The sequence below is a fragment of the Apis florea genome, unplaced genomic scaffold (assembly GCF_048593485.1).
Source record: "Apis florea isolate Af1SG1 unplaced genomic scaffold, ASM4859348v1 contig_3798_pilon, whole genome shotgun sequence".
Lineage (NCBI taxonomy): Eukaryota > Metazoa > Arthropoda > Insecta > Hymenoptera > Apidae > Apis > Apis florea.
Genome location: NW_028256860.1, coordinates 1461648 through 1488615, shown reverse-complemented (window position 1 = coordinate 1488615; position 26968 = coordinate 1461648). Strand labels below are relative to the sequence as shown.

Below are 26968 nucleotides of genomic sequence, written 5' to 3'. Positions count from 1 at the left end.
CGATTTTATCTGAAAATTTATTATTTTGGAAAAAGATTAAAAGCAAACAAGTTGAGTATTGACTCTGATAAAAGATCATATTACTCATCTTGGTGAATCGCTAAGATTCAAGACACGATGCTATATTGTATCCAATATCATATACATCTTCAAATATTGTCCCAATCTTTGTCATTTCAGAAATAAAAATTCTTCAGATCTTCCGTATTCCTTTCCTTTCCTTTCCTTTTCTTTTTTTTTTTTTGTAAGGAAAAATCTCGTATCCAAAGAAACAAAGAAGCAACTGAAACTCCCGAAATCCATTGCTCGATATCAAAATTCCGTTCCAACTATCGAAAGAACCGAGGCGAAACCAAAACGTGCCCGTAGAAGCAGGGGAGGCGAACGTGACGTCGAAGGAAAGCGGAAGCCCTGGAAGAAAAAAGGCGCAGCCCTCCTCCTCCTCCTCCTTCCGAGAATTTATTTCGAATCAACGGCGAGATCGGGCGACATCTGTGAATAGCTTTAACGAGAAGTAGATAAAGGCGTGCTTTCTCGCGCTGCCTCCACTCGTTCCTCCGATTTTCGGAACACGTGCAACCTCCCCTCCCTTACCCCCGAAGGGGGTTGAAATTTCGTTTCGCGCACGGCTCGAATGCGTCCCTCGATGCTCTCTCCCTCTTTAATACGTGATGCCGGATAACGGTGGCTCGGATTCCCAAAGCGGGGATCGTGATCCCGCCACACCACACGTATACGGGATTAAGATTCGATCGGTGATTACATTTCGAAGAAAAAGCGGGGGGCCGACCTATTAATGGGCGGAGATAAGAGGAGGCCTGGCCTCTCGAAATTTCAGATAAGCCGATCTGGAATAACGAGGATCGCCTCTCCTCCAACGCTGTGTACGAACTCGCTTGTTTTATCGCGAGGATTTCTTCGGGGAGGGGAGGGGGTGTATCGGCTTCGAAAGTTTACTCGATTTTCTTAATGGAGTAAAGGTCGAAGGTAATTTTACAAACGGTAGGGGAAACGAGAGGGTATCTTTTCCTCTGTTTCTCGTTCAATTTATTTCTTATTATAAGAGAGATACACAGGTGTTTTTATCGTTCTCGAAATATAATATTTATTTAGTAACGATAATTGTTAATTGTTAATTGTGTTAAGATTTTTGTTATTTTCGTAGAGACATTGTGAAAAGTTTAAAATCAGCAATTACCTATTAATCATAATTAATTTCTTCAGATTTATTTATTATATCATCAAGAAATAAACTAGAACTCACATTTAACTACTCGAACATAACTCCTTACAAATTATTCATTCGATACCTTATAATTCAAGATCGCCATAATTTCTCCCAAAAACAGAAAAACCACCCTTATTTTAACAAACAAAAAAAAAAGGGTCGAAAATGCAGGGAAGCAAAGAGAGAGAGAAAGAGAGAGAGAGAGAGAAGGATCATCGTGGCAATGAGTCGAAAGGACAGGCAACAGAGACGATTGTCCCGGGCGGAAAGTTGGCGGCGTTGAGGCCGGCGGCAGTTTAAGTTTCCTCGGGGCCGAAGTTATAACGAGAATCGCTCGCTGCCCGAGAGAAACTTTTCGCTGGCCGAGTCTCGCGCGTACACAACCCCCTCCACTCTTCGTTTTTCTCCCCTCCCCTCCACTCGTGTACGTGCACGCATGCGCCACGAGGATTGTTTGCGTGCACGGACCTCGGCCGTGTAAACCGCGAGAGCACCGCAGACGTTTCTTGCCCCCCCCCCCCGTCCCTCGAAATCCACCCCTTTCCGTGCACCCCCACCCCCTCCCTCGTACTGGCAACGTACAGTTTCACAGGTCGCGGCACACCGCTCTTTTCCACTTTCTCGCGGCGAGAATAAAACGGCCGGCATATTTCAGACTTATTGCGACGAGTGTTCCCTAGGCCGGAAGTATTCCTTTATTTCGCGCGGTTTTCCATTCTCAGCCGGTTTACGGCGTGAGAGGATGGCCGAAGAATCCCGAGATTGCGAGCGAGTGTTTCACGATTTTGCTTTGATTTGTTATACGAATACGAATTAATTTGATTATTTATATTGTAAATGTTTTCGTTTTGAACGAATGTGATGCGTTATTGAGAAATCTTGCAGAATGATAATGCGATATTGTCGGCTGATATGTGTACCTATTTTTATTATTATTGTTATTATATAGAGTGTACAAAAATAATTGGAAAATTGTGAGTGTTGCTGTAATTATAAGTAATTGGAACATGTTTGGAAAATCAAGTATTGAATTGAAAGGATTTATTATTGATTAAAATGTTTTATTATATCGATCTGTTAACTGCGGCAACTGTTGATAAATGGGATCGTTAAAGAAAGTACACTTCTTATTATACAGAGTTCTATATAGGGTATCATCGTGATACAGGGAAATTATGAGATCGATCAAAATTTACATTAAATTGAACGTTAAAATTTACATGCTCGAGTATCTATACTAACGAATGAGCAGAGACACGGGAACATAATATATTGGAAAATGTATGATGCATACTGCTTTGAGTGTCATTGCACGAATCGATGCGGTAAATTGATACCGTTACCAATTAACGCGAAAATCATTTTTCCAAGTCATTTCTTTGGAAAATTTAGAAAACTATAATTAAAATTGTGCAATTGTATTGAAGATTTTCTTTCAACTATTATATTCTAAATTATTTAACCAACATATTTATATTATTTATTAAAAAAAAAAAAAAAGTGTATGCGTGTCACGATCAATAAAACCATAATCATACCAACGGATAACAACATTCAATCAAGCTGGCGCGTAATCGTTGGAGAACACCCATCAATTATTTTCCAGCTTGTTACAAATACCTATTTAAAATAATACACGACTAATGAATTCGCGTAATTATAGCCCGTATCGATCTGATTGAAATATATTTGAGTATTTACCTTGCTGTCCGAACGTTAATGAAATTAATTTGGTAGATGTAATCGGTGCAACCGCACCATATTCATGTATGCGTGTACCTGCATGTTTTCATCGTTCTTCTGATACAGAAAATGATTATACTGCTGGTTACGCGATCGATCATTGGTTCCTAGACGCGCGTGACAATATGAAATTCTCGGATTGAGCGTGTTACTTCGTTCGCAAGTAATGTCTGTGAACGTTGAATTTATTAGCAGAACTTTCAACTTTTTCTCGTTTCAGATGGCGGCTGACTAAACGAGGATTACTCGTTGTCAAAGTGTCCGCGTAAAATCGATCGATACTACTGCGCTCTTGATATTAGAGAAAATTGAAACTTGCAAATATACCTAAGATACTATTTTGCATAAAATTTTATATTTGAAGCAATTATTGTAGCTTTTAACAAAGAGAAGTTACTAGTAATAATTTTGAAATGTTGAAAATGATTAAAAATCTTTGATTTTAGAATTACACAACGCAGTTGTTAACGCAGTTCTAAAACTTATCAGAAATGTAACAACTTTCTTAAAATGATGGAATAATATCGCGAATAATATCAAAACAAACATAACATATAATTTTACCTCCATATACATTTTCCTTTTATACATTAAGTTTTATTTTCGCCCGTGTTCACCACAATTGACGTAAGAAACAAACTAAGCATTTTCGAATTCACCTTTATTATTATTATTATTTTTAATTTCCACATATTCGTTTCAAAAGAAGGAAAACGTGCAATAAATGTACATATATATGCACACAATTATCACAGTTCAACAAATCCTCGAATTTTATTAGTTGAAGCAGCTATGAGCCGGAATGTAGCGCGAATTTTTCAAAAGAATCCGAGTGGCGTTGCCGGAGAAGAGGGCGGTTAAGATCGCGTTTGAAGTAGCATTTCCTTGGCACAAACGACCCTCTTAATCAATTGCTAGCACCTTTATCGCGTAGCGCTCTCGAGTGGCGGCCGCAAAAGCGTAAAGCCGCAGCAACTTCGATAAATCTCATCCCTGCTCGCTGTTATTCCCCAACACCGAGAGAAAAGAGGAGAAGAGAAGAAAGAAGAGGGCGTAGATTCGAGGAATGGAAAACGTGGCCCACGAGACCGACAGTTTCGAGAAAGGTTTCGAAGGGACCCTCGTGTAGAATGGGCCGATATGGAGGCCAATAGGGGGAGAGGAAACTTATGAAAATCCGGGATTTATCGCGGCATGCACCGCCGCGGCAGGCTCAGACAAATCGTCCGGAAGTTAACGTTCGATCGAATCCTCTTTTCGACAGAGCCACGACCGGCCCACCCTCTGTGGACCAGCTGCCTTTGAAAGCCCTGATAAAAGTTTTAATCCGTTTCCCCCTCGACGGGGGTGGTTCCTCTGTTTCCTGGCCCGTCGTTGGCCAGGAATTCTTGCTCTTTGTCCGAGCCGTGCCTTCCTCCTCTGGGAAAAAATACGAAAGATTCTATTTTCGGATGGTTTAATGATGAGATCATCACGGAATAAATACGGCGAGATGGATTTAGAGTGGTTGCTTAGAGAAATTGGATGGAAGTTATTCTCGGTATGCGGGATCTCGTGTTCACGGAGGGGTTGCAGATGAATTTTCGGCGTTGGAAATGCGTTTAAAGCGTGACTGTTCAAAGTTTTGAGAGAATGTGACAGATTGGGAACAGTTTATATTTAGTTTTATTTGATGTGAGTGAATGAGAAATGTAAAATGGAGGAGGAGAAAATGAATATACGCACGTTGGTATACACACACGTTGGTTGATTACGGTGTATAAATAAACGGAGAAGGTATTTTACGCGTGAAATTAAATTAGATTTTCTAATTTCCAGTTTACTAGCCGAAAAGATTAATTAATGATAAAACGCGTGGAATAAGAAGTAATTTAAAATAATAAAGCAAAGTATCTGTTAAATTCAATCTTTCTGTATTTACGATTAAAAATTTCTATCTATTGTTAACCGCCAGTTAATTAAAGTACAGATTCTACTAAGAAACAAAAAATCGATCAAACTCTTATTTCCAACAGAAACGATATCAAGAATCATCTATATTATTGTTCCAATCCGATCCAATCCGGTTCAACAGTGTCGAGAAACAAGTTGAACAGAATCACGTAGACTCTTCTTAAGACGCGAAAAATATCTAATAGCCTGACAAGTTTCTTCGAATAAACAGATCGTTCCAGCAAGAAAACTTTTATTTTTCGAAGCTCGAATTCTCGATCGCGACGGGTTAAACGCATTTATTGAGATCAAGCTCGCCGTTTCAAACAAAGCCGGACGAGTTCAGTCTCGATGGAAAGTGAAGCGATCCAGAATCTTTCTAGACTCCAGATCGAGATTACGCCTCCTCCCCTTCCTTCCTTCGAGGGTTAATCGTTAATGCAATCGATTCCGAAACGTCGAGCACGACGTTCATTTAGATCTCTAAAGTCCGTGACTACTTCCACCGTGTATTTTTAGAGCGGCCCGGCTGGATTTCGAAAAGTAACGGCGAAGATTTTGCAAAGACGTTTCTCGGTAATTCTCTGTTTATCTACGAGGCTAGTTTAATCGTGTTTCGATAGAAAATTTATCTTTTTTTTCTTCGAATTGAAAATTTTGCCACGTTGCATCAAGAAAGATTATATTGTTGATCACGAAGAATTGCAAAAACATAATTTACAAAAGTTGTTTTACAATTTTTGATGTTTGTTGATAGCTTTTCTGTATATAATTTTTTATTGTATCAATCGCAGCTCGTTATTTCCTACAAAATGTTGAAAATTGTTTCTTATAGCGAGTTATATAAATTTCTTAAAAATGTCAAGTTGAAATATGATATTAAATGTATTTAAATATACACATCATTATGATCAATTTGTTGTTTTCACAGATTTCAGATTTCTCGTGTTATAGTTCTTGGTAAATTTATTATTGGCATTTATAGAAACACGTACTAAGTGCAACATGTGTATTACATATACATTTGGAATAAATATATGAATTATTTCTCGTATATCTTTAACATTCTAATTTTTCGAAATTGAAACAAGATAAAGAGATACATTCACGAAGCAATTCGAACAAATTCAGAACCGAAATTAAATATTCGACACGCGATAAATCCCTGTTACGAGTAATCGGCGATCGTTCATCGAAATAATCGCAAATTTCACGACAGCTTAGGGTACCAGCATCCGTGCCGATAAAACGAAACGAATGGCCAGCTTATCAGCGAAAAATGCATCCGGCCCCGAAAGTAGTTTTGGAGGCGCGATAATGCACGGATCGGCGTATTTCAGTAAAATAATTCTGCATTAGGCCGCGCACACGCGTGCAAATGCTAATCTGGTCGGAGCCATGCGCGTTTCGAAAACGAGAAAATTAATTGCGATCCTAAAAATACGAGGGGACGATTCCCATTATAATAAATTCCGGGGTAAGTTTCACGAAGGCTGCCGCCGCGACACGCTCGGAATTTATGCACCGTATAAGCCAATTATTTATCGCCCACCCTTCTGCTAGAAACTTTGACCACCGTAACACTTTTTCAATTCGCCCCGTCGATTAATCGTGAACCGTTTCGATCGTTACGCTTTTAACTTTCCACTGATATAAAGTAAATAAAATTAGAAGGAAATCAAAAATGGCAATTTAAAGGATTACACTTTGAATACTTTTAACGTTAGACGCAGAAAAAATGATAAAAGTAATAGAACTTTTTATATTACCTTCCAATTTTAATGAAATTGAAATATTTTCATTTCACTGATTTACAAATAAGTCTAATTTATCATGATATTCGATATTCATATATATATATATATATTCAACTTTTACACTTTACTTTCTATCAATTAAATTTCTAAATTGTGAATACAATATCGATTTTTCTTTGAAACAATTGCTCTCGCCGCTGCTTGTTTAATATTCCTTCCAATTACATATCGGATATAAAACTTGTCGAGCGGAAATGAAACATCGATAACGAGAATCGAAACTTTATCTCGACGAAAAGAATGATCTTCGTCGGATGGGGCGAGTTAACACGAAAAAGGGAAAGAGGACGGGAGGACTTACCCGTGCCAGCTGCCCCCAGCCTCAACACTGCGTCGCTTTGAAGAGAGATGGAGAGGGTGGCCGTGTCCTCGAGGCGTGCAAGAACTTCTTCGGGAATATCCTCAGGTTCGCGGAGGCGGAGGGTCACTTCACCTCCGCCTCCGCCACCCTGGCCACCTCCACCCCCGGGACTCGTCGACGCCGAGTACATGAACACAGATCCGTACCCATGTAATGATTGCAACGGCAGCCTGACGCCGCCCACTTCCCCGACCGGACCCTGGAAAAAAAAAAGAACCGCCGAGCCGTGTTGAGAATTTCTTTTCTCCACAGATTATATCGAGTTCATCCTCCTCGAACGAACATTTTTCGGAGAAGAAAATTTTTTTAAAGGAGAAATTGAAGAACACGACTTTGCATATATATATTATCTCAATACAGGATTCTTAAATTTTCCAACTCATAATTCATCCATCGGGTTAGCACGAGAGTTGATTTATTTCTTTCAACTTGGCCAATCATACATTTCGCGCAAAATCCAAAACACTCCAGTAGCTGCACACGAGAAGGATAATTTTTTACTTATGGATGAAAGGGAATAGGATATTGACGTTTGTCGAGGTATTTTTCTTCCCACGTCTACCCCTTTATTTTAACGCTCGATATTACCGTTTTTAGAGGAGCGAGCCGTGGCCAGAGCGTTTGACGGGGAATCGAGTGCCGGTACATCGAAATCCTTTTTCGACGCGATTCAACAAATATTGACGCTCGCGAATTGAAATTTGCATGGACGGTGAAATTGGCAAAATATTTCTGCTCGTAAAAGAACGTTCCCCGACAAACAACGTGGCCCCTCGTATATAGCGAGAGAAATGGAAACCCAACTATGACGAGGAGCGACGACGTCGACGATGTTTGCCTCGGGGGAATATCACTCGTTGCCTGACGCAAAACTGAACTCTTAAATTTAATATTATCCGTTCGATCGACCTGAACACATTCCTCGTCCTTTCTCTTCGACAATCGAGTTACCGAAATAAAATTAGGCTCATCCGTTTCGACGTCCTCGCTGCGACTTTGTTCTGTTTTATCTCTTCATATTTCGTTGTATTAATTTCACGGTATAAATCATAAACGCATAGTTGAAACGCTTATAAATCAGCCAACTTTCAAAAATTCAAAGAATTAATTGCGAGAGAAAGGAAAATCTGTCCGATTAAGTTTTCATTACTTTTGGATGTATGAAATTTGTTTAAATTTGCAAGGGAGTGGCATGAATGAGTTAGTTTTATTTAAGACGTAATTGAAAAAAGTGTATTCTGTTCCATTTTTAAATATTATATTAAATGCAATACTAATTTATATTAAATAAATATCAAGTTAAATGGAATAAAGTTGTAATATGATATGATCAAACTCGGTCGATTAAAGTATCTGTTGCAGCTGCTAGAGGGCCGCGAATATAAATTGAATTGCCAGAATCAGTTTACGTGTACTAATTCTGCCGCTAGGTGGCTTCGAGCGCAATACGATTCTCGCTAGCGCAATACACACTATTATGTATAATTATCATGGCGAACGTTACGAGATGTAATCCCTTTTGCACTGTTTTCTCCATTTTGATCCGATTATATAATACATAATAATAGTATATAAATAAAATTAAAATTGGCATAATTTTAGACGTAGAAGAGAAATATCCCATTCATATCATCTTTTTTATAATCCTTTATTAATACAAACAATATCGAAGATTTTTCAAATAACAGTAGTCCAATTTATGAAAAACTACTACGTGACAGATTTAAAACAAATTTTCGATTTTTCTCACACTTTATATACAACTTGCTTCCTATGGAGGAAAAAATCTATCAACCAAGCACCACCATAAAAACATTCGAAACGACAACTTTTCCAGGATCATACATTTCAAATTCGACTGCCAATAATCCATTCGAAATTCCTTGAAATATGGGGCTCGAGCCACCTGCAACCCTGGAATAACTGAAATAGTACGAACGATTTCTGGAACTCATATTCATCACGGAAATTTCAATTGCTCGCGTGGCCGAAATCCGGCGGAGGATGAACATTTTCAAGCGGACAAAGGATCGGATGGTCCACTGTTTCTAGTGGTCGAAATTTTAACCCCTCCCCTCCTCACCCGCCACCCCGTTCCCATTATTTGCGTAAATTGATTCGCACGCCGCCGACTATTTCCGCGTCACGTATTTCAAGGTATTGAGCAGCGTTGCCACTCGTTACGTACGCCACGATGAGAGTAATTTATTTTAATGGTCATTTTCGTAATGGCCCTTTATACACGGCGCACGACCACTTTTGAATAGGGTACGCATAACCCTGGCATAATCTGGCGCACGAGAACGCGTGATAACGCTGCCATTCGCCAAATGGGTACCTTTGGTCACCGCATTGCCATTGTGGCCTTCTATGAAGATCAACGTTGAACAATTTTTTACAATCGAACGTTATTTTAATCTTATTTATTTCGTTAAAACAACAAAATGAAATAAAATTTCAGTAATCCGGCATGCTGGGATTTCAACAACTGGGATTAATGGATTATACTTTTACGAGGGAAATAATAATATTAAAAGACGATACGTTAATATTAACTTGACGAATTCCGATAAATATCATTGCGAGATATCACGAAGGTTTATTGAAATATTGTTGAACTGAATGAAGAAAGAAACATTGTTATACTGTGGAAATACAATTTTTAATCATCTAATCTCTCCAAAATTAATTTCTTCCCTCGTAATCCTTATGTAACTTAATTCGCAAAATTCTCTTTTACCGTTTTATATTATTCGTTTCGTGTTACGTGAGAACAGATATTATACACGAGAGAAAGATTTTGCGAAAGTTTATTTCCATCAATTAATCTTCGAGAAACGTATCGCATTGTCAGCGCGGTGAGACAGGCTTTACGATCTTCAAACAGGCGAATATGAAGTCGAACGCGGTGCGGTTGGAGGTTCTAGGACGTTTCCTCGTAGGACAAACAGGCGGAAACGCGGCCATAACGGCGCGGATGTGCCTCCATGTGCCTGTTTCCGGTGTGCAACGCGACCGCACACAGCCGAGGACGCAGATTTCCTCGACTATAATGCGTAAATACGGGCCATGGTCGTAAAACGGTTGGCCCGTTTCACCTATCGCGTAATCGATTTCGTGAATTATCGAGACTGCTCGAAACATCGTGGGTGGATTTCATATTTGAAGGGTTAGTCGTAAGTTCTGCCGGAAATGCGAGAGAAACGTGACAGAGTTCGTGATGCTAGGGAATAATATCGATTAGATCTGAATCATGTTTGGTGGATTTGAACGATTCTCTGATCATTTTTCATTATATGATTTTAGATAGATTTTATTTAAATGACTATTTTCTTTTATCAACTGAAGAATCATTCAATCATTTTTTAAAGTAAATCCAAAAGAAATGGATTGTACTTATTAAGTAGAAGATGTTCAGTAACAATTATTAATTCAAAATTTGTTGGGTATTATCTTGTGCAAGTAATTTCAAAGAGGACCAACAGAGAAAGAAAGTAAACGATTTAATCAATAATTTGACGACTGAAAATATAAACGACTCGCTTAAAATATAAAAATATGAAATGATTATTTCTTTATAGATTCATTTATCCCTCATAGTTCAACTAATCCAATCTCTTATAATTTAGTTTGATCATAGTTTCTATTACACTTCTATTTCCTTAAAAAAGAAAGTATTACAATTTTTCAAGCCCACCTGTAACCCAATTGTCCTTACATTTAAAAAAACTACTGCAATCTTTATTATATAAAAATTTATACAAAAATCTTTTCACTAATTATCAAAGGAAGTGATCTACTTTTAAATCCCTTCCTAAAACAAACCATCCGCAATTCATCCGCTTCCATCAACGAAGACAAACTCCCCCAAATCCCGAAACAGCGTCTTCCGCAACGATTCGAAATTCAATCGAAATTCCACTTCCCAATTCAACTCTCACGCACATCGAAACCCATACACATTGAACACCGTTGAATGGAAGAAACATAACGCGGATTCGAATTAACGCCGGAAGGGCAGGGAGGAGGAAGGAAGAAAGGAAGAAAGAAAAAAAGAGATTCCTGGATGGAAAATGGCGCGTTTCGGAGCGGTGTCGCGCATTGTTATGCCCTGTCGTTCGCCGTTAAAGCGAATATTACGGTAATACGAGGGAATTGCGGCCGAACGAAGCAGGGAGCCGGCCAAAGAGGGGCGACTAGGTGGCGGCATTTGTTCGCCGCGAGCCAGACCGTGAATTTTCCGGGGACGAGCGATTGCCTGGCGTCGAATACACAAAGCGAGATCGCGCAACAACGAGGTCCACAACCCTCCTTCTCGCCCACCATCGCGTTTCGTTCCATTCCAGGAGGAGGAGGAGGAGGGTGGCGGGACAAAGCAGATTGCTCTCCTCTCTCCTGCTGTTAAGTTTTCTACGCGGTGGATGCGGCTTAATGACTTATCAGACGGGAAAATAGCGTGAAAGTGGATTATTCAAATTCTTCGCCTCGCGTTATTATTATGCATGGAAAATTATCAGCAACAGCCCCCGCAGGGAGAGGCGAGCCTGATCACGAGGATGCTCTTTCCTCTTCGTTTCACGGCTTCTTCCCTCCCCTCCCTCTGGAACTGGGTCGTCGATCCGCCACGTGTTTTTCTCGCGAACGTTTGTTTTCGTCGGTATCATTCAAGCGTGGTATCATCGTCTAGCCTCATTCTACTTTTCATTTCAACACGTTTACCGAAAGAAAAACCTTTATTTTCCCGAGTACATTAATAATTCACAACCAGAATCTAGAAAGTCGAGCCACGGAAGAAGCGGCGAGAGAAGGGCGTGAAATATATCGAGGAGGATCGTTTCTCATCGAATCGGGAAAGATCGGCGCGATAAAACATTTTTCGAGGCATCGAAGCGTCGAGGGCTGGCACGGCGACGCGGAAAAAATCGCAGAGGAGGGGAGGGGGGAGGAGGAGGCGCGCACCGGCGCGCATAAATGTTCCCGCCGATGAATTATTGCCGCGAAATGGCCGGTGTCCGGTTTTGCGACACGGAGGAGGAGGGGGAAAGGTATGGCGTGCTGGACACGTTGTTTACAAAGCATCCGACCACACCGCGCTTTTTCGCCCCCTCGTTTTTTTCCCCCGACGCGGGCAAAGTGCGTTTCGCCGTACAGGCGCGGTGCATTAAGCGCTGGGGAGGAGGGGGAGGGTGTGTGGAAAAAAAAGAGAGAGACACCGTGCATCCTTTGCAACGACATTTATATTTCGCGCCGAAAACGACCGTTTGTCGCGTTGGGCGACAGATTCGAAAGAGGTTGGAACGCTTCTACCGCTTCTATCGTAGAATTTTCTGCATTTGACGTGAGCGATTTCGGAGAAAGGCGAGACTCGTAGGGATTTTTTTCAGTTTGAGCGATAAAGTATTTCAATTTTTTGAGGTTCCCGATACTTTTAAGTACAATTTGGGGGATCGTTCTTTTCGAAACTTTGATTGATTGATTCGGTTAGCGTCAAACAGAAGTAGTTTTTAATATTTTAAAATAACATCTCATTTTAATAACCAATTTTGTAACAACACCGATTCTGAATCCGTTGTTTTCAGTGCCTCTACTTCGTTCGTTTCCAAAGTCAATTTTAACTATTTTGGTCTGAATATTCTACCATATACGGTAGATTTAAAATTGTATGAAAATGAAGAGTAGTTCGCTAACAGACCATACTTGTGTTTCTATTTGTTCTTAAATTTTTAATTCCAAAGTATATTTATATTTCGGTGCTTAAAATTCCTTTAACCTTTGCATTCATATGTCACCATTTAATCGCTATATTTACATTAATAAATATATGTATAAATATATAAATATAGAGGACTCTTCTTGATTGATAACTTTCTCAAATATAAACACAAGTGCAACGGGCTAAAATCTTATTTTTCTTGAACAAGAATATAGGCGACGAACGTGTGAAAGGTGATATTTACGTGATACGTAGGAAATTTCATTAAAATCGAAATTTCCGTGCATATAGTTTATCTCGCGTAAAATGTACAAAGACCTTTGTAACTGATTGTACGTAATGTTTTAGACTAGTTTGATATCGATTTCATTGAACATTAGTGGACGTTATTGAGTACGTGTAAAGTGAAATTTCATCTAAAGTTGGAAATTTGTCTGGTGTTGCATAGTGTTGCAAACTGTTACCAAGGGACTTTGTACAGATAGAATTAGGTGGTTTTCGTGGTGATTAAAACAGAGCTGTGCTGAATCGAATATTTGTAAGTATAGCTGTTCGATTCGTTACAATTTATCAATAATACCAATAACGAAAGATTCCTTTCCAATCTTTTCGATCATATCCCATCCCGTTTAAAAATTACTCGCAATAGTAGAAGTTCAATTTTTATTATTACGATGATATCCACATCTCTCTTGGATACCGAACAAAAACTATATTCCATTTCAAATTCAAGAAATCCAACGATACCAAAATTCAGCATACCGTTCGAAATGCGAAGCATCGTTGTAAGCATCGTACGTACGTCGTTTCCGAATAATTTCACCGTTTCACTCGCCCCTCTTTTTACAACATATTTCCCCTGCTTCTCTTCAGCTTCCGCCACGGCGAACACGGCGCTCGTTCAGTGAAAATATCGCGTTGCTTTTTATTTTAACAACGGCATCCACTCGGTTAGCAGAAGCTCGTGTTGCGCGCAAATTAACGGCTTCCCGTGGTATCGAAGTGTACGCTCGCTTTCCACTCGATTAATTGGCCTGCACTTGTAAGAATTTCAATCCCTGTGCAGGGAGGAGGGATAGAATATTTCCCGATCCGAGGAGACGTAAATCGATGATGAGTTTCGTTGCGGGCGAAATGGAAAGTTTAAATGTCGTACGAGAGAATGAGAGAAATATTCAATTTGGAAGATGGTGAAGTTAATTGATGCCATTTATTTTAGTGACACGAAATTTTTATCGTGCCAATGTCCAACTCACGATTCGTATAATTATGGCAGATGGAACGATTTAACAATACGATTGAAATATCGATATTATTCTTTCTGTTAATGATACAATTTTTGAGATATGTATTAAAATAAATTAAATATCGATCGTAAACTGCGAATAAAATTGAAGAAAACTCGTCGAAACTGATAAATTGATATAACTCGATATCTTCAACGATCGTTCCCCTTCCTAAAATTTCTATCCCATCTACTTCCTCCTCTAACGATTCTTTAGCCAGTGTCGTTCGTGAAACACGATATTCGGGAGGAAAAAGAAGAAAAAGGGGAGAGAAAAAAGAAAGAGTAGGCGTTCGAGGGATGAATTATTGTTGCAAAATGGCCGGCGTTCGAGTCGCAAAAAAAAGCGAATAGTACGGTCGTGCAACACTTTGTCGGGTCGGTTTTTTCAAGAGCAGGACACCTGTGAACACCGTCGCAACTCTTTTTTCCATCGATGCACGCCGGGAGATCTTCTGTGTCGGGTGTGCCCCCGCTGTTTGTCCGTGACAGCGGGCAAACAGAATGTGATTTGGATCGAGTCTATGGGCGTGCAAACAAATGGGGCAACTGTTTCTAAGCGGTAATTTTTAAATCGCGCGTTTGTTGTGTATTTCGTCAACCGGTTTTTTTTCTTTCTTTTCTCAAATCACCGTATTGATTTTAACGAGGCGATTGTGTTTCGCTTTGGCGGCTGGTTTGCATATAGCTTTCTCTGCTCGTCGAATAGTATTTTTTTACATTCTGATCTGAATTTAAGCGGATTAAAAATCTCTTTCGTGTTCGCTCTAATAAAACGATATATGAATTTCGATGAAATTTCTTTCTTATGTGGTGAATTGATAATCAATTCGTAAGCCATGTGCAAATTACATCGAAGAAGTAAGTATTGGCTTCAAATTAGATATTTATACTGTTGATTGATTTTTCTATAAATTTTATTTATAACCGAAATTATTTTTCAAAGCTGTTATACGTGAGATTAATTGCACAAATGTTGATCTTTCTCTTATTTTTTCCCGCCATTCTTATAAATCGTTTACCACCGTTTCTATCATTCACGAAGATAGCAATTGCAATGTTTCCTATCTCTTTTACGAGCTCGCAACTCCTCGAACGATTTTATAATCGTTATGGTTTTTCTTCCAGTTTATCTTGCTTTTGTACGCAAGAATGGTATTTAAAAAAATCTGTTTAAATGTTGCAATTTACGATGAAAATTTATGAAAATTTATGATTTACATTTCCAAACTGTGTCGTACGTATATATTAATTCTTGATCGCATCAGTTTCCACGTGACATAATTTTACTGCGTAAATCGTGTGATACACAGAAAATGACAAGAGTGTCGTTGAAAGCTGTTACCATAGAAACAAAATGTTGGCCGTGTATTCTCCTTCGTTTACAAGCGTTTCATTCACGAATAGTGGTTTCCATATTATTAATGGAAACAAAATTAAAAATTTATAAAAATTAACGAATATAGAAATTGAATATTAATTCCGTTATAATTTGAATTACTCTATCGGCTCCAAAACCATCTTAACATGAAAACGTAAATTAATTTGATCACGAAACGCAGAAACAAACGTATTATATTTCCAATTTATTCATAACTCATCCGCGCTAAAAACGCGAGTCGATTTAATCACGAAACACGAAGTATCATGATCCACGCTGGCAGGCGTGGATGAGAAATTTCATTGAAATAGACATTGCCTCAAAATTTCACGTTACATTTCCACAAAATAATCTAATACCACAACTCACTTGCGCCATCTATCGACCGAGCTTCGTCCTCGATCGAGCCTGCCCCTCTAATTTTAAATCCGAACTCTATCATTTTCAAAAGCAATTAAACTGCCTTCAAAGGCTCGAATCAACCGAATTACGAAACAAACAATGTTGCAAACAAGTCAACAATATCGCATTCAACGAACACAACAACACGCACGTATACACATCACATCTCCCTCGATCGGTTCATTTAACACAGTCTCCTCGATCGAGACGGCATCGATTCCAGGCCGAATTTTCCCGGTTTGCCGCGGGTTTATCGCGGATAACGGGCGCGTGTGCGACGAAACAGAAGCGGAGTCGGGGGGCGGCCGCCGTTTGTTTTCATTAAAAGTTATTATCCGCCGTGTAAAAACTTCAATGCGCCCAGCTAACATTTTTAAACCGCCATTGTGCGCGAAACGCTTTCCTTTCCCTCTCCCTCCTCTCGTTTCATCTTTTTGTCCGTTGCGTTGCCGCCTCTGGCACACAATTACCGGGAATGACTCTGCGAATTGGTTGTTTCGACGGGGATAACGTATCCGCATGAAATTACGATTCGCCATTTCGCCGATCCGGCGTAACGCTGTTTGCACGCTGTTTGTTGCACGCGTGAAAAATAGTCGGGAAGAGGGCGCGAGAGAGTTTTAGTCGCTTTTTTCCTTTTTATTTATTTCCTTTTTTTTTTTTTTTTTGACTTTTATTCGATGATAAATGTGGTGAGAGACTAGGCGCGGGTGGTTTATTATACCTTTTCTTTTTTTTTTTTCTTTTTAAGTTCTTTCAACGAAATTTGAAACGATATGATATTAACGAAGAGATAAATTTTTGTTTGTCATAAAATAATGTTGATTATTTAAATTCAAGCGTAAAATAAGGAATAGAAAAGAGGAATTTGAGAAATTAACTTTTATATGATGATGACGTGTCATTTGATGTATCGTGTTTTTTAAACAATTTTTTAAAATTTGTCATGAAGGAAGATTTGCAAAATAAAGTAACGTACTACTGCTAAACTCGTGTTATATCATTGACTGACGCGTTATTGGAAACACTATATGTATATGCAAATATATTTGTTAATTCAGCGCAATTAAACACGCAATATTTAACAATTTTCATCGAGTTATATATAGAATTCAATTTCTGATCGATATCAGCAATATTAATTGATATTAATTTTGGTCAAGCATATTTGCATCGCAATAAAAATAAGAATTGTTTCATGTGCTCTATAAAAACTTTCAATCAAAATATTGAACGATCAATACTATTATTATTAGATTGCAAATATTTATACAAAATTTAAAAATTTATATAAAAATCTGTATAATGCGCATGGCATGTATATAACAAAATAAAAAAATATTTAAGAAATCTTTATTCATGTTCTATTCATGTTTAGTCATATTCATAAAAATCAAATCTAATTATTATCTGTAATAATGTTACTTAATATTAATTTATTTTATAGACGATGTTTTCATTATTATCGATATTAATCTTAACAATATTCTTCTCATTGAAATAATATTTTAAATTAATATTCATCTGTTTATTATTTCGTTTCAATTTTTTATTGCGATTCATATAAGCGCCATCGATTTATTTAAAAAAAATTAAAAAAAGAAACAGAAGAGACAGAGAGAGAGAGAGAGAGAGAGAGAAAATAGTAGGAAAAGCATCAAACGAGAAAAAAGAAAACTGTAGAATTTTTTTATAAATAATGCTTTGTAATAAATTTAAAATCGATACCTACGTCTCTGTTTTATCAATCTAAATATTAAATTTCATGATCATTACTCTTTGCTTTATCACAATTTTTTAACAAAACAAAAATATAATTCACATGTAAAGTATTCATTGCAGAACGATTGCAATTAATAATAATGGTAACAGAAAGAAATATTATCAATTTACAAAATTACTCTCTTCCAAAACATCACTTTATCGAAATTAATAAAATTAATTTAAGTTTTCACGAAGAAGTAGAGTTTCTATGCCTCGCTTAAGCCACTTTGCAATAATGAAAAATGGCAACAAATGAAATATAAATAAAATTTCTCCCCGCTAGGCAGAAATATTTTCATTCAACATCTCAAAATAGTATATGAAAGAGATATCATTTTCAAAATGAACGATTATTCTTCGTAAATAAACGAGAAAAATAAAGATGTAACGAGCTACGAAACACAGCCATTTCTCCTCGGAATTTCACCTCGATTGAACGATCAATACGACGTCAAATCTTATCAAAGAACAATATTACAGCTCGTCGGTAATTCCTGCACGTCACGATCGAGGAGCAAGGCAATAACTAAAAAACAAAACGCAAGTACGAGGCGAAATATTCGCGAAATGTAACTTCCTTGCTCCGTCAAACTCGTTCCCCGCGAACGAAGATTGATGAAAAACGTAATTACTGAACTTACCGCCGGACTTGCCACTCTCCCGAGCAAAATCTGCATTTAACGTCGCTGCTGTTGACAAAAGAAAAACTTTTATTTCCGTATATATATATTCTCGTCCCTCCCCTTTGGATTTTCTCAGTTTTATTGCAGTTAAACGTTAGTTCTCACTCTTTCTTACCGTCGAATTATCTACTTCAAGAGGAATAAAGGAAGGTTGTATAATCCTGTAATACTACCTCTAAACTTGATACATAAGCAGATGAGATTTATCATTATCATTTCACAAGCTGAAATTATATTGAATAAAATTTTCATTGAAACGATAAATCGAAATTCTAACGTCTCTTCAATAATTATTACAAATCGTGTAATACTGTGTTTTTTTTTTTCTGTTGTCAATTTGATCACGATCTTTTCAATTATCTCAAAAAGTTGGAAAATCTTTACTTAAAAAAAAAAGATGTAAAATCATAAAGCATTTTACAATTATTTATTATCGAAATTCTAATATCTCTTCAATAATTGTAGTACTGTATACTAAAAGATTTCTAAATCAACATGCTATGATTTTTCCTCTATTATCAGTTTGATTTAGATATCTACGATCGAAATTCTAATATCTCTTCAATAATTATTACAAATCGTGTAATACTGTGTTTTTTCTTTTTCTGTTGTCAATTTGATTTAAATATCACGATCTTTTCAATTATCTCAAAACGTTGGAAAATCTTTACTTAAAAAAAAAGATGTAAAATCATTTTACAATTATTTACTATCAATCGCAATTCTAATAAATCGAAATTCTAACATCTTTTCAATATCAACATGCTGTGATTTTTTTTCTGTTATCGGTTCGATTTAGATATCTACAACAATCTTTTCAATTACCCCAAAACGAAAATCTTAAAAAAAAAAAAGGTATCAATCCCTATATCGTATATAATAAAAAATTTAATCAAAATAACATATCAACGCATCGTTATCTTCTCTAGAAACATCCCACACACTTTAATTATCGGTACAATTATACGTATAACGCCTCGAGGATTACGATAGCAATCCCCAACACCTCTGGTTATCCGAGCAACTAAACACCAAATATACATCAACAAATAATATTTTCCCGCCGAAAAAATTCGCATTTCTCCACAAATTAATCGACAATCCGAGGAATCACCGTCAGAACGAGTGACAGCTCTATATACAAAATTCAACGAAGATGGAGCCGCGTCAGAAACATGGACAGAGAAGTTTAACCGCGAATTATAGACGCGAACGAAGCGGAGAAAAACGAGGCCGTCTTTCGCGGCTGGATAAAAAGTTGTCTGGCTTCTATCGAGGGGGTAACGTCCAGGCCGCATATAATAAAACGGGTCGCCTTTCATGGGAACGGCTCTCGCCCCCGGGGCGCTTTTCTTTCATTTCTGACGTAATTACGCGGAGAGGAGCGCGAGAAAAGGAGGGGCGACCGCCCTGAAGAACGAGGAGAAGGATATATCGCGACCTACTACCTCCGTTTTCTCGATAAATCCTCCGCTTCGAAGAAACTTCGAACGCCCCTCCCCTAGGAGAGAGCCACGAGTTTGGATGATTCCGCGAGAAGTTTAAATGGTTTTTGCGTTTATTCTCTTGATTTGTCCCGGTTATCTTCTATCCTGGAAGTTGGCTGGGTGGATATTGTTCCGTCCACGCGAGAGGGTTGAGATGGAAGACGCGAGATTGAGGTTACATTTATCTTGTAAGGTTTGTCTTGTTGATTGTTAATAAGGAAACGGGGATAATGTTTGGGGGTTTCTTTTTCTTTTTTCTCTTGACTTACTTCTCATTCTGGCTTGTTACGAAGGATGGAAATTATACGAGATTATCGGTTTAACAAAAGGGTTAAGAATTTACTTTCACCTCGTCCGCGTGGATTATTTTCCAGCGAATAATATAATAAGATTTATTCTCTTAATTTATCTTTTGTTATCTGGTTATTAAAAGCAGGGTGGATGTTGTTTTACGTTGTTTTACGCGAGGGTCGAATGTGAAGGATGGTAGGTTGAGATCGAGGATGGCGGTGGAAGGGTTAAGAACTATTTTTATCTTGTTTATGTGAAATATGGATTATTTTGCAGCGTTGCGCGAGATTTATTCTCTTGATTTTGATCTTTTGTCCGGTTTGATCGATCTGGTGGGATGTTTTGTTTTTCCGAGATTAAGAAAAGAAGTGAATAAAATCGATCTTGGTCGCGATTAAATTCTTATAACAGATTAAATATAATTGATAATTTTGAAAATTGTGGTATCCTTCATAAAATTAAATCGTTCACAATCTAATAAACGATATTGTTCCGACTATAAATAAAGCAATTTATTCATTTCGAATCTCTTTCGTTGAGAATTCACCTATTCGCCCTCCACCATCCCATGAATATTTTCTTGCAATTTGTATTCTCTCTTCACGAAAAATAATAATTACCGCAACGCGCCCCTACATCCATTTCCAAATTATTAAATTACCGTCCATCGTGGATTTCGGTCTTTAAATTTCTGTAACCCGTTCCGAGGGAAACGTAATGAATTGAAAATTGCCAGAAAAAGCATGCGCGGACCATAACAAGAATGGTATGGATGTATATATATATATATATATATAGAGCTTGCAACGAAGCTGCCGCTAATTAACGCCCACGCAAAAACAACCGTTATATTATTGAAACTTTATTCCATTCCAGGAATTTACATCGTGGGGGGCCAGCCGTGAATGGAAATCCGTGTTATTTCATAAATCCGGTTGTCCGTTATCTATCGCGAAACGAGCTCGTTGAAAACTTTCAATAACTGAATATTAAAAACCACCTCGATCATATCCGCAAACACGATAACCGCCGATGTGACCGCATTCACAAAGGAAATCCACGCGTAAATCGGGTGGCGCATCTCGTTTTTATATTTATCCGAAAAAAAAAAAAAAAAAATCGCGTAAATAGCGCCCATACGTGAAAAATGAAAAAACATTTCGAGAGTTTGGGGCATTGATGTTTTTTTAAACACTGGATATTTTTTATCATTGTTATTATTATTATTATTTTATTCTCTTTTGTTTTTTGTTATTATTATTTACTCGTTGTACATTGGAATATTTATTTCGGATTTAATTTCCAAATTTCCTCGTAATGATACGCGTGATCTGCTTCATCGAAATTTCACTCTACAAAAGTGGAAGAAAACCTGCTGGTATTGACGTTCAACGTAGGGGAGTTTTTCTGAAAAATATAATCTTCGTAAAAATTGTGAATTGAAAAAAAGTTTTATATCGCCTTCTTCTTAATTCAAAAATCTCCCCACCAACGATCCAAAACCACATTCCATCTCATCTTCTCTTATTATTCCCCGAAAACGAGATCAAACGCGTCATCAACGAGTGCGATAAATTTCGCGGAAATCCGTCGAAGAAGGTTGGAAATAAAAGGCTGGATCAATCTTGCGGGGAATCCCGCCGTTATGCATCTCGTTCACATCTCCGGTTTAACGACGAAAAATGCAATTCCCCCGGGGAGGGAGAAATTTTCCACGGCCGTATTTTCCGCGGGGATGGACGCTTCCGCTTGATAAACGCGAAACGCGCACGCGGCCAGCTGCGGCCTCCACGATTGCCTTTCTCGCACGATGATTAAACAGCGCTCTGGGAACGCTTGTCCCTTCCCTCTAAGAAGGAAAAATTGCTGGAAAAGGTGGGGAGAGGTGGGGGGGGGGGGACGTGTAATCGGTTTAACGAAGGAAAAGATCGAAGGAGAAAAGTTTGCTGCGAAAGAATCATTTTGTAATAATGTATTGTATCGGTCGATTCTTGATGATGGTGTAGAATATTGTGTAAGGATAAATTGGAAATTCTTGTTGTCTTTAAAGAAAGTGTGTATACTTCTAGGTGTCGAGGTGAGGTAAAAGAATGGGATTATTCTTGATGATGATACAAAAATAAAATAAGTTTTAATACGTTAAATAGTTAGGTATTAATTAAGAAGCTTATTTTTAATTAATTATGTTGTAATATATATTTTTTAATGCGAATTGGTACGCGTAGGATTCAATATTTAACTTTCTTTTTTTTTTTTTTTTTTTTGTATGTACGGATGAATTCTTATAATTTTAAAATTATGCTGTTGAGCGAAGATTAAGGATAAAAGGGATAAGGAATTAAAATTAAAATAACGTTTCCTACGCATACATTTATAATCCAGTGTTAAGATTGGAATGAAATACAGAATTAAAATTTTGTTATACACTGTTCATGGCTTATAACGAAGTTATGCATGATAAATAAGGATATATTGGAGAATTTATAATGGAAATCTAATCGATATTTTCAATTTGAACTTTAAGTAGGATAATCTTATATATTCTGTGGATAACGATCTTTGGTAAACTAGGATATAAGTAGAAACACCAACAGATTAATCCTGAACTTTGTCATTGTCCTCGTATACATGCTTCCGTTGCCGGCTTCGAAATAAGATTAGAAGCCAATTGGTAATCACGTTCTGAAACCTATCCTCATTAAAAGTTCAATTTTATCTTGCAAACTAAATTTTATTTATTTATATGATTTTCCAATTAATCGAAGATAAGAAAAGTGGAGGAGTTCGAGTTAAAACTGAAAAAGAATAATCGATCCATTTGTTCGAACGGCATTCATTTAAAAATCACGAAGAAATTCCTCTTTGTTTATAAAATGAACATACAGTTTATACAAACTTCTTTCAATTAATTTCTTTCGCATATTCTTGAATAATTTAATAATTAATTTCTTAAGCTGCTCAAAAAAAAAACAAGATACTTTTATTTCATCACATTTATCCATTTATTTCAAAACAATGTAATTATTACCAAGTATCTCACTCGATACTTGCAACAAAACATAATATAATAAGATAAAAATTTACCAATTCAAATTTCTCTTCAATCTCGAAATTTAAGGCCAGTTTCCCCTCCAAAAAGAAATCCCTCCACGTTTGTCGAAAACGCTAAAACGCTCCCCCTCCAAACCCCTTAAAATTCAAGATCCCTTCCCGAAAAATTCCTCCAATTCTCCTCCTCCTCCTCCTCCCTCCCCCCCCTCCCTTTTAATCCCCAACAGCCTCGACAGCAAAACAACCCCGGCAAAGATTGAACGCCGTCAGAAATATCTGCCAAGCTTTCAAACCCTCTCGATAGCGACGACGAAACGCAATAACCCCCGGGAGAAAAAAGAAGGGGGAGGGGGAGGGGGCGGCGTTCCATGGAGCGTGCAACGCCAAGACGAATGGCTGGGCCCAGCGATAGCGACGCAGTTTGGCGAGGCGCCTCGTACACACTTTGTGACGTCCTGCGACGCCACAGGCTTTGCCAGCACGGGATGTAACACGTGCCTCGTAATATAGAAACGAGCGAGCCCAACGGGACGTATTTCGGGACGGATGATGAAAATCGCGACGCTTGATTTTCTCGGCCGGATATAAGGAGGGATCGTGCGACGAATTTTATATACGAAATATTTTTGGGAGAGGATTCTGATGTTTGACAGATTTTGGTTCCTCCTTGCTCTTTTTATTCCTCGAAGAGGATGATGACGACTTTGTAAGAAAAAGAAAAATTATGATTGGAAGGAGGATTAGAATTATTTGAATATCGGGTTAAATAGATTAAGAAATATGTAATAAATATCGTAACGATATTTGAAGGAACGCAAGTGGTACGTATTCAAGAAATATATTAAACTCCTACAGTTTGTTTAATAATTTTTATTTAAAAAAATTATTGCTTCAGAATCATTTTTTTAGTAGAAGCAATAATGATTTTTGTTCGTATTCTTTCTTAATTATTAAATCTATTAAACACCGAGACACATCTTTGCATCTTCTTGCAAAAAATAGGTCACATAAAAAATTGTGCGACGTAAACGAGACTTTTTTAGGAAATATACTTTATAGAAATAAAATAATTTTAAATATATAATTTTTCACGCGTGGAAAAAATTTCTTTCTCGTCACTGATCCCATTGTTCCATCCTCTTAATCAAATCGAAACTTTTGCTCCAACGTTTTTGGAAACGTGCCGCAACCCATCAAGGGATCGCGTGATTTTAACGGTCCATAAACGAATGGTGGAAAAGGATTTCGGTGCCGCGTCACACTTGCCAGGATTACGCGAATTTAGAACTTTGTTTACACCGTGCATGAACATGATGGAGGACCGCGGCGAGTTTCGTCCAAGTTGGTCGTTAATCCGGCGCGCGAGTAATTTTCGCGACTAATTTTCACCGTCGTTTTTCTCGAGGAAGAAGCATCGCCCGAGCAAAATTCACGTTTAATAGAGATGGATTCGCGTTTGATAGAAAAAAAAAAAAAAAAAAAAAAAAAGGAGAAAAAGAAAATCAGGTTAAAAATCAGATTTAAAAAATCCACCCTCTCGATGCATTATATGTTGGCATGAAATTCCTCTTTTCCACGAATGATGATATTGATCTCTCTAGTTTTATTATTCTATTCAATATACTATTAATATGATAGCAAGATGCAAGAATAATAATAATTATATGATAGAGAAATAGCGAGAAGAAATTTGTATGATAAAGAATATTTCCTCAATAATAAATCGTATTAAGGTAAATTATTCTTATTACATTGTATTATTTTACTCTGGCATATACGTTGAATTAAATATTTTTGTATCATAATGCAAAATGAGAAACTTTATTGCTCGAATGGGTAAAGAGTCTTAGGTAAAAATAATATTTTGTATAATTAACATAAAATAAAACTGAATGATAATATATAATTCTGATTATGATTGTAAAAATAATATTGCAATATTCCTAAAATTAAAAGGAAAGAAATCTACCAATTAATCAACTAAACCTTATGACGTTTCTGAATCCAGTTTCAAATTATGCAAGTATTAAAAATCTTTCGTTTCAATATTTATTTTCTACATACTTTTATGTGTTAGAATCACATATTAAATATATTATATACAATTAATTATTAGGGGAAGAAATATTCGAAAAATATGAATTTGAAATAAGAAATGCCAAGAGGGGTGGAAACGATGTTGCACTTGGTCGAAGGTTCTCATTGAGGGTATTAAATCAAGATGATAACGCCGCGAATTTCGAAGAGTAAGGCGGCCTCTTTATGCGCGAACACGCTTTCGATTAGTCTACGTCGGGAAAATCTGCGGCGTCTTAAACGGATCAGAAGGGTTCTAACTCTTGCTTTCGAGAATTCTGCGCTTGGCTTTGAGCAATTATTATTCAACGTTCCAGCGATTAGGCAACGTCTCTCGAAATGATTCTCTTTACCACTGCCACCTGCGAAATTTCCATTGAATAAAATCACGTTTCACGAGGGATGCCGAGGATCCATTCTTATCTCATTTCTACGCTGAAGAAAATTAATGAAATGTATGCGGCGATTTTCATTTCAAGGAAAATTCTCGAAAAGCTGTTTTTTTTTTTTTTTTTTTGATAGAATCATCTTATCGTAGAAAAATAAGAAACGTTTTCAACGAACTATGTTTTCAATCGTTTTCAATCCCGATTCCATGCTAAGCCAGTTATGATTTACAAGTGACGGTAATATTTCATTTTTCAAAATTGATTTAATCTATTAAAATAAATCAATATTTGTAGAATTAATTACAAATTAACGAAATCAACAGAAAATTTGATATAATTACAACAAAAGAAACGATTCATAATTTTTGCCCGATAGTTTATGTATATTAAAATTTTACAAAATATGCAAAGTATCTCACCAGGATTATGATGAAACCACGAAAAGAATGATTTTGAAACGAAATCGAATAGAAAATATGTTTTCGAGAAAACTGAATTAGAAAATTTACAAATTACTCTTCGATCTAATCTCGATTAGAAAAACGAGCAATAAATTTTTATCCTACATTTTCTGCTTATTTTCACCCGTAAAGAATCAGCTATCCATAATTCACTTGTATCCAATTGTGTATAAAAATTTTCTCGATTTGCTTAAAAACGAAGTCTCGAGTGAAAACAAAAATTCGATTTATTTTTTCATCTCTTCGCGGTTGTTTCTTTAATTTCTTCTATTAAGAAAATCTGAAGCAAGCTCAATGGATGGATAAAAGATATGAGACGAAATAAAGGAAATGGAGAAAAAAGAAAAAGGGTGGAAAATTGGGCGGCCTGAAGAAGCGATCTATCATCATAGCTATACGTTTTTCCTGTTTAGAGGCAAAAGGAAATGGATGGCCGTATAAGTGAAGAAACACGTGGAAATTGAGTTACCCCGTTCGACGTGAAAATTCTTTTTTAATAAACGAGCCGCGTTCCATCTAAACCGCTGTGTTTATCGGAAGCCAACCTCCGGTTGCATCTAGCGACTGAAGAAGATGGAATGAAAAAGTGCATAAATATTGCACCGATTTTAAATTTTTCGCAATAGTCGCATGCATTTAGAATTATTTTTAGGACAATCATTGAAGAGATGCGTTAATCAATCACTATTTTGGCCTCCATCTCCCTTTTTGTATCGATAAAATGATTCTACTTCTTCTTAATTTTTAGATTGGAAAGATGTGGATAAGGAAATTAAGATGACATCGTAAAATGTTATATTTATCATGAAAGAAATTCGAGTTGAATCGCTAGAAGAAGATTACTATTAAAGTGCATTTTGTAACAAAAAGATCTCGAAAGATATAAAAGTTACATTTAGATCAA

General features: G+C 37.1%; 1 protein-coding gene across 5 annotated transcripts in view; it reads right to left on the bottom strand.

Annotated features, from left to right (window-relative positions):
* Window positions 1–26968, bottom strand: part of LOC100872588 (uncharacterized) — a 607316-nt gene that overhangs the window by 226255 nt on the left and 354093 nt on the right. For all 5 annotated transcript variants that reach the window (XM_012484533.3, XM_086915859.1, XM_086915861.1 and 2 more), the window contains one exon: window positions 7022–7280. In XM_012484533.3, the coding sequence (XP_012339987.3) occupies window positions 7022–7280 (259 nt within the window). The remainder of the gene's footprint in view (window positions 1–7021; window positions 7281–26968) is intronic.